Below are 10000 nucleotides of genomic sequence, written 5' to 3'. Positions count from 1 at the left end.
ATCTACTATCTATTCTGCATCTAGCTTGAGGCGTTTCTCCTCAGTGGCTGGAGCAATTGATCTGAAATCGCATCACCATTAGCATATGAACACACCTGACATAACTGTGGAGCCCGTTTGTCACTTTCACAAATCGTATGCTGTATATTAGCATTTTTATGGTGTATCTACTATCTATTCTGCATCTAGCATGAGGCACATCTATTCTGCATCTAGCTTGAGGCAAAATGTTTAACCAGCTCTCTGTGTGTGTGTGTGTGTGTGTGTGTGTGTGTGTGTGTGTGTGTGTGTGTGTGTGTGTGTGTGTGTGTGTGTGTGTGTGTGTGTGTGCAGGCAGGCGGGTGTGTGTGCAGGCGGGTGGGCGGGGGGGGGGGGGGGGAACAGTATCTCTGTAGCCATTAAACGAAACGGGTTTCTTACATTGATGCTCCTACATATTATCATGCAAGCACCAGTTAAAGTTACTTTCCATCCCTCATATACTGTGTGCACAGTGCACATCCCATAACCCACACACTGCACATCATTTTGGAGCTCATATCTTTGAACGGGTAAGAGCTAGTAATTACTAAAACTGCACTCTCTTGAGGTGCCAACTTGCTCCTTGTGCACAAGTAGGCCATGTATGGCCTGCTTGCACGCCAGCAGAGCGCGCCATGAGGTGCGCTCACCACTGGCATCACCACTGGCGATGTCAGTGATATCATCACTGACATCACCAGGAATGCTGGTCCCTCATTGGCTGTTAATGATGACATTGCCAGAATGCTGGTCCCTTATTGTGCTACATGCTTAAACACACACAGCTACCAACCTACATACATACATACATACATACATACGCAGATGAACGCAGTACTTGCGCGCAAGTAATTCGAAATTGTAATCATAATGCACAATACATTTGAAGCAAACCAAAGTCAAGTGCTATGGCTGTATCACACACAAACCAACAGCAAATTAGATTGAAAGAAAATGTGTCTTTCCCCCTACAGTTTAAACCTTTGTGAATGTTTAAAATGTGTCCATTTGAGAATAAAATTACATAAAAAGTATTTTGTATTTCAAATACAGAAAATACTAGACCTGAAAGTATTTTGATACAAATTACATCCAATTTTTTCCGTCCCAGCCAAATACAAATTACAAAATACAAAAAAGTATTTCAAATACGTATTTCAAATACATGTATTTCAAATACTGCCCATCTCTGATCACAACCAGAGGTGTAACGATGCATTAAAGGGCCAGTTCACCTCTGGGACAACCAGATCTTATTTTATTGTTGTTTGGGACACGATCAACACAATCGTCAGTTATGTTTTGTGTTCAATCTGTGTTTTTAGATATTTTAGTATTTCAGCATGAATGATGATGCATTTTGCATCATATGAGTCATCATGCTGCATCATATGATGCAAAATGCAGGACTGATTTAAATTTTTTTTCAGACACTGTGGGTTCATGGAGTATTGTGATTGGTTGTCTTTCAGACACTGTGGGTTCATGGAGTATTGTGATTGGTTGTCTTTCGGACACTGTGGGTTCATGGAGTATTGTGATTGGTTGTCTTTCAGACACTGTGGGTTCATGGTGTCCTGTGATTGGTTGTCTTTCAGACACTGTGGGTTCATGGTGTCCTGTGATTGGCTGTTTTTCAGACACTGTGGGTTCATGGTGTCCTGTGATTGGCTGTTTTTCAGACACTGTGGGTACATCAAAGCCAAGCAGGATCCTGATGAAGACAAGATGCACTTTCAACACGGCCGAGGTACGCACGCACGCACACACGCACACGCATGCACGCACGCACGCACACACAACGCACACACGCACACACACAACACACACACGCACACACACAACACACACACGCACACACACAACACACACACGCACGCACGCACGCACGCACACACAACGCACACACGCACACACACAACGCACACACGCACACACACAACACACACACGCACACACACAACACACACACGCACACACACAACACACACACGCACGCACGCACGCACGCACACACAACGCACACACACACGCACACACACAACGCACACACGCACGCACGCACGCACGCACGCACGCAGCGGTAATGTTTCTGGGAACACCAGGGTTCCCTGAGGGGGGAGGGGGTCCCCGGGGGTCCCCAGCATAACAAGGAACAGTTACTTGACCCAGTGGTTTTCAACCCTTTCAGGCTGCGACCCCCCAAAATAATCCCCCCACCCTGACGAACACTAAGAGTTGAGGCATTACATTATTACATATTACATATACAACACTGTTCTATTGTGAAAATATCAGATCTACATGCTCACAACACCTCGTGAGCATGTAGATCTGCTATTTTCACAATTTCTGCCTTTATATATTTGAAAATTTGGCCAATGTTTAATTTGTCATTTTAGAGGTATTAAAAAGTCCTTAAATTGTCACTAGATACCCTCTATACACTTAAACGTTATGCTGGTTTGTTTACTGTTGAGTGAGAAAACAATGTTGCACATTAAGTTAATCACCTGGGGACCCCTCGAACAATCTGGGAACTTTAAGCAAAACCCCCCATAGGGATACAATAGCAGAACAATAGCAATACATTGACATTCTAGCTTGAATCAGCAGACATAGAATCACAAGTATTTGAGCTTACAGTATACCAGACTCATGAAAAGGTGGAGGCTGGGGTGGAGGAGGCTCAGCAGCAGCAGAGGATCTGAAGCTTCAGATCCAAGACCAGCAGAGCTATAGTGAATGCAAACTGTATTTAAAGGAGCCTCCCTTACTGAGCGAGAGCTCTGATTGGATTAGACAGAGTGATGTAATGATCAGCACATCTGTAAATGACAAATAGGAAAGGAGCTGACTGACAGCTGATTACAGCTGAGGTGGTCGAGACTCTTGTGTCCTTTATTTTCTATCTTTAGCTTGATTCCTGTTTCATGCCTCCTCCATCTTCTCTGACAGGATCTGGTTGGGAAAATAACGAACGCTCGGTATGGCGTCATCGCCGCCTGAAAAAAGAAACAAGCGTTTGTTCGGAAGTCAAAAGAGTTAAACATTTACGCAAATTCTGAAAGCTTGTCTGTCTGTGCTGTGTGTGTGTGTGTGTGTGTGTGTGTGTGTGTGTGTGTGTGTGTGTGTGTGTGTGTGTGTGTGTGTGTGTGTGTGTGTGTGTGTGTGTGTGTGTGTGTACAGTGAAGCTGCCAGGCTCCAGAACGTACATCGACCCTCATAACTACGAGGACCCCAACCAGGCGGTCAGGGACTTCGCCAAGGAGATCGAAGCTTCCAGCATCAGGATAGAGAGAGTGATAGGAGCAGGTGAGATGATTTATACATCTATATGTTATATATGTTCTATAGATAGATAGATAGATAGATAGATATGGAGAATGGAGCATTTCTTTTCTTTTTTACATCCACTGGCAACGTCGTCCCAGAACTGCACCAACGTGCAACGGATCATTTCAGAGCGCTGACCACTGCGTGAAAAACATTGAATACTGGAAGGTTTTCCTTGGGTAAATCCCCTCATACGTATCCTGCATACCCAAGATTACAGATACCAACTCTGATAGGATCATTTGCATATATTCCCCTGGCCAGCCAGCCCCCCCTTCCAGATTTTCACACCATCAGTCCTCCCCCCTCCCCACAACAAAGACAGGAGGGGGGTTGTGGGGAGGTGTTTCAGTCATTAATGTGTTTATGTCTCCCCCTACAGGGGAGTTCAGGGAGGTGTTTCAGTCATTAATGTGTTTATGTCTCCCCCTACAGGGGAGTTCAGGGAGGTGTTTCAGTCATTAATGTGTTTATGTCTCCCCCTATAGGGGAGTTCAGGGAGGTGTTTCAGTCATTAATGTGTTTATGTCTCCCCCTATAGGGGAGTTCAGGGAGGTGTTTCAGTCATTAATGTGTTTATGTCTCCCCCTATAGGTGAGTTTGGGGAGGTGTGCAGCGGGCGGCTGCGTCTTCCCGCTAGGCGGGAGATCCTGGTGGCCATCAAGAGTCTGAAGGCAGGATACTCTGACAAGCAGAGGCGGGACTTCCTGTCCGAGGCGTCCATCATGGGTCAGTTTGACCATCCCAACATCATCAGGCTGGAGGGCGTGGTCACCAGATGTAAGTCACATGACCTGGTGTGTGTGTGTGTGTGTGTGTGTGTGTGTGTGTGTGTGTGTGTGTGTGTGTGTGTGTGTGAGAGAGAGTGTGCGTAAGTCAGGGGTCTTCAACAGGGGGTCCGGGACCCCTAGGGGGTCCTCAGAGGTACTACAGGGGGTCCTCCATATCTTTGTGTGATAGAAACATTTTTCTTCTTTTTTTTATATTTGAACCCTAGCGTCCATATTCTGAGAAATTTTGCCAAAAATAGCCGATCAATACCCACAATATTCATGGTAGTTAGGTTACAGTGTTGCTCTGTACAAAGACTTGCTACAGTATGCAGACTAGTGCTTGCTCTGCCATCATATAGTTAATATTACTGTATCGTGATTTTTGCATATTAATCAGAAACAATCTAACAACAAATAGTTAATATGATGGTGGAGCAAGCACTGCACAGATAGCAAGTCTTTGTACACACAGTAAGGTTGCAACCTAACTTACCTTGAATATCGTTACTGTGGATGTAATAAATCCTGTTACTGTAGCCCTTCTATTTAATCCTTTTGGGGATGTTGATGTTGTCATCTGCCCATTTGTCAATTTGGTAAAAATAAATTGGTTGAACAGAACTCATATTTTGGGACCATCGCTCCATTGTTCACAATGGTTTGTAATGCAGGCTGCTATCCCAGGAAGTCATGTGATCCAAGATGGCCGCGGTGTGAATAAGGTCTATTGATCCCAGTGCATGACGGAGGACGATATCACCATAAATTAGATCTCCACGATACGATTATTTGAGTGAGTGTTTTTTTAACACGATAAAGGATGATATCGCTTATTCTAAAACGGCTAGTTCCATTCCTTGATTCTAATTGGCTGGTTGCCATGGTATACCTGAGACTATAACCCACACCTTGAATCAGTTTATATCAAAGCCAGGTGCGTTATTTCTTTCCACTGTGCCGTGAGGCTGAACTAGAGAAGCGAGCGTTTGATTTCCTCTCAAATCCTGCCGTGCGGGTGCTTCTAAGCACCACCCGCATGCATAGGACAGTGACTGAATGGCTCCGGGCGGGGCTTGTAAAGGCAACAAGCGCCCTCTATTCTCCAGGCACCACTCGGCTGTTTAGCTTAGGTTGCTATGCTAGCGTTTTTGATGTGATGTTCACCACATAGCAGCTAAATCTGGATGAAAATAAACATGTGTATGGATCGAATATTTAACATGAGACTGATCTAACACAAGTGTTTCCCTATTGTTTTGGCAAAAAGAATGACGTGACTTTATAAACACACACTGGCTTAAGGAAATGTCTCTTCCTGGTGGCGGAGAAGTGTACTTTTTTCTTTAAATAATGCAATGCTATGATTTTCATGTTGCAATATTGTGACCGTTTTAGAAAAGCAATATTATTAAAGTGTGTAATATTATTAAAGTCAGTAAATCAGATGATTTCATCCTCTCCACACATTGTGGTTCTGTGGGGGAAAACGCTCCATTCTGACAGAGTGTAATTATTAAATGAAAGAACATAATTTCGTTGTTTAGTTTAGTTGTATAGTAGATGTTCAGGTCTTTATGCAGCGATCACATCCAGTAGTAGAAGTATAGACCACACTTATGGAGGGGGGAGGGGGGGGGGGGATGAGAAGGAGAGAGGATTGATTAGATCTACGAGAGGAAAGGAAATGAGGGGAGATGAGAGGGCAAGGATGAACGGGGGGGGGGGGGGGGGGGGGATGGAGAGAGAGAGAGATAAGGTTATTGAGCTTCTGTCTGTCCTATTACAACATATATGTAGCCTGCGCACACACACGCACACACGCACACACGCACACGTGTGAGCGGGACAACACTGATTACAATGTCCTGCTGTGAAAGAAAACACATAGACTGTATGTACTGGGACATTAACTCATTTGCTGCCATTTTAACATTGTACTGTATTAGACCGTAAGCCACTGGGGTTGGTCGGTACCAACTGAGGGGATTAATGCTCATAGTGATTTTTGTCATGGTATACATGTCTAGAGTTAGAAAATATGTGATAGCCTTGCACCAGAGGTAGCTTTATGGGTGCTATCATGCATTTTATTTTATAACACTAGGCGAAAATTACTTGGGTCAATTTATGAAAACATACTACTTAACCCCCCTATATAAAAGGTTTTTCAACTAGTTATGTTACCTCTAGGCATGCTTAAGAACACACTAAAGATGTAGGAATTTATATGTCTTATAAAGCCATCATTTTCAAGATGGCGTCCAAGATGGCTGCCTGGAGCTTAAATAGCGTTATGATACCCAAGGTTTTAGGATTCAATGAGTGTGGCTGAATCAGTGAAATTACCATCAGTTAATTATTTATTGCCAAATACATTGTATTGCAATGATTGTACATCAATTTGTTAAAAATAACAAATTGTATTTCAGTTGTGTGAGGGAATCTGTGAACTTATGGTGATTCATATGGGTACCTGGGGGGCATAGGTGTAGATTACAGTTATATATTCAATTGCCATTCAGTCTTAGGCCTATGTGCTAAAGGTCAGGTTAAGGTCTCTCACATCTTATCACTCCTTATCCAGGTGTCCAAGCAGGCAGCAGCTATGGTCACTGGTTGACATGTAGAGTGTTCACCTCACAATTGACATGTTATACAGTCATTCCTCAGCTGCATTGCAATACTGTTGCAAAGTTCAGCGCTGGAAATGCATGTGTTTGCATATGGAGGGCTGACAGGCAAGTGCAGTGGTAATAGTCTTGAGTGTATCAGCTGCACTCTGAAGTGGTTTATCAACTAGACCAAAGACATTTGAACAGATACAGCAGCAGTCTACTTGGACACTGTGCATCCGACTGGCTGACTTTGGGTAGACAACTTAATTCTTCCTACTGTATACTTCCCATTCACCAGTTTGAACATGCAGGGAGACACCTTGTCAATAGGTTGTCACCTTTTCTCTCATGACACATGATGAAGTGCTTCTTCCGTGCTGGCCATGTGCAATATGCTTGATATCTCACCCAGTGCCTGCTGAGATGCATGGTCTCCATGCCATAGAGGCTAAGCTAGAACTTGTCTGCTCACCACTCTGGGGAGCAGACTGAGAGAGCAGGAATGATGCTGTCATGACGCATGTGGGTAGAGTTGACTGACGCCTACCCAAAATGTGCAGTAACAGTAGTAGGGAGTCTAAGCACTGGTGTGTCTTGGTTGTAAAATATCGGGGTGTATCCACACACAGAAAGATCACTGCCCTCATCTCTTCAATCCCATTATTGGTAAATGTCCCCAACAATGTGCATGGTAATATCCTTTAACCACATAAGATGTCATCCTGAAGAGCAAGAACAGAGCAGAAGCTGTTTAGCATGGTGGACACCTTCAGTGCTGGTGATAGATAGGCTACTGCATTTAGTCATGATGAGGCAGAAATCACCAAGACTTCCTAAATTCCTATGACCCTGCAGCCACCTCTGGAACCTTATCCTTACATCCTTACTGTGTGCCAGTCAGGAGGGTGAGGGCCAGGAGGATGTGATGAGGGCCAGGAGGATGTGATGGGTGGACTTTCTGATCCTGATTATGAGTTGGAGAATACAGATGTAGTTGCAAAAGATACATATTGCCATGTTATTATATAATGTTACTATTATTATTATTATTCCCTTATTAATGCCAGTTCTGTGTCATGCCAATGACAGTTTTCACAAACACTTTATTAAGTGAAAGATGAATATTCATCAAGTTGTTTCTATTTGTTGTTCTCCCAGAGGTCAAATGTTACCTTGACCTGACCTTTAACGTGTGAGGTATGGATTCTACACATATGAAAACCAAGAAATTAGAGTACCCAGGTTTTCTATACTAGGACAAGTGGATCAAATAGTGGGCATTTTGGATATTTTCTTACACACTTGCACTATATTTTGTTTAATGAATTTCACAATACATTTCCTTAGAATATATGTATGTAAACATGGTTTAAGGAACTCTTTGTGTTACATCTTTCATGAAAACAAAAGTACATCTTATGTAATGTAGTCACTACACTACAGTACAGTATTTTGTCACTGCCTGTAATAGATACCATTTCTAGAGATGCTACTTTAAACAACTTTTATGAAAAACATATAGTCTGAGCTTTATCCTTGCCATTTTTCAAAGACAGAGCATCAATACTAAGGGAGAATCATCGGTTTGAAGTAGAATGCTTTAATTTGGATTTTGAAAACTGTTTTGGCATGTGATTATAGATGAAGTGATAACACACAGAAAGCTACCCCAGATGCAAGGCTCTCACATATGTCCTAGTCCTAGGGATGTATACCTTCCCAAAAGTCAATATGAGAATCATTCCCTCCCAGATGGTACCGATGACCCCAAATTTGGGGCCCTGGCGTATTATGTCATAATTAGTCACTATGTGTCACTGCCTGTAATAAAGAACAATTCTAGATATGCAAATTTTAACCACCTTACTGGACAATATATATAGTCTGAACTTTATCCCATCAAAGAGATAGGATGAACAATTAGCCCTATTCACGACCCGCCCACTCAGCATCCCCCGGGTGCTGAAGTCCCGTTTTGAAGGGGAAAATCCTACTATAGCCTATAGAGTGAACACAGAAATCGCAAATTTAATGCAATTTCCGAATAGTAAAGTATAAAATACGGCTAGCATGATCAAGAACACAAGATAGTAAACGGCACAAAGCATTATAATTTACTTTACCGTTAGAAATAACGATTTGTTGGCTTTAAGTCCAGTATAGTTTCCCCTTCTAAATTGAAGTCAGCACCCGGGGGATACTGAGAAACGGAAGTAGGTGGGCGGGCCGTGAATAGGGCTAATAAGAGAGAACCAACCATCAGTTTGAAGTAGAATGTTCCATTCGGATTTTGAAAAGTTATTTGCATGTTATTATAAATGGAGTGATAACACACAGAAAGCTACCACAGATGCAAGGCTATCACATTTTTCCTAATACTAGGGATGTATACCTTCCCAAAAATCACTATGAGAATCGTTCCCCCCAGATGGTACCGATGACCAAATAATGTGGAGCCATGGTTCAGAGGATTATGTCATAATTATAGTCACTATGTTGTCACTGCCTGTAATAAAAAACAATTATAGATATGCAAATGTTAACAACATTAGTGAAGAATATATAGTCTGAGCTTTATCCCAACCATTTTTCAAAGAGATAGGGTCAATATTAAGAGAGAACCATCAGTTTGAAGTAGAATGTTCCATTCGGATTTTGAAAACTGTGTTTTGGCATGTGGTTATAAAAGGAGTGATAACACACAAAAAGCTACCTCCACTGCAAGGCTATCACATTTTTCCTAGTACTAGGGGTGTATACCTTCCCAAAAATCACTATGAGAATTAATCCTCCCAGATGGTACCGATGACCCCATATGTACGTTGCTAGCTCACAGTCTATATGGCTTTTCTGCCATTTTGTACAATGATATATTTTTTTTATATTTACATTTTTCCTAAATTCTGTATTTGCACGACAATGTCATACAGTAATGAAAATGAAAGAGGACAAGCTCTAGTTTCACCAAAAAAATATAATTTTGTATTTACAATGTACCATTCTATAGTTAGAGCCATTTCAAAACCCTTGTTTTTTGATTTTCCGAGCTTGAAAATCTAATGAAAGGGAGTTATTTAGGTTTTTGTGAATGTCTTTTTTCAAGCACATAATGCACTTGATATATGTATTTATGGCTTCAGGCACTTAGCAGATGAGTGTACTAGTGTAATAAGTGTAATTGTGTATAACTGGAATTGTGTAATAGTGCTGTAATAGGTCACCTCTTGCCCTTAGGGCGTCTTACTTCACACAAAG

At 42.2% G+C, this 10000-nt stretch overlaps 1 protein-coding gene across 1 annotated transcript in view; it reads left to right on the top strand.

Moving 5' to 3' along the window:
• LOC308286162 (ephrin type-A receptor 3-like) overlaps nt 1–10000 on the top strand; it is a gene marked incomplete at both ends in the record, with an annotated part of 98241 nt that overhangs the window by 65085 nt on the left and 23156 nt on the right. The window contains 3 exons of the mRNA XM_080727118.1: nt 1704–1771; nt 3211–3336; nt 3952–4137. Of these exons, the coding sequence (XP_080583244.1) occupies nt 1704–1771; nt 3211–3336; nt 3952–4137 (380 nt within the window). The remainder of the gene's footprint in view (nt 1–1703; nt 1772–3210; nt 3337–3951; nt 4138–10000) is intronic.

The sequence above is a fragment of the Nannobrachium achirus genome, assembly GCF_963921795.1.
Source record: "Nannobrachium achirus genome assembly, chromosome: 5".
NCBI lineage: Eukaryota > Metazoa > Chordata > Actinopteri > Myctophiformes > Myctophidae > Nannobrachium > Nannobrachium achirus.
This window is presented reverse-complemented; position numbering and strand designations above follow the sequence as displayed.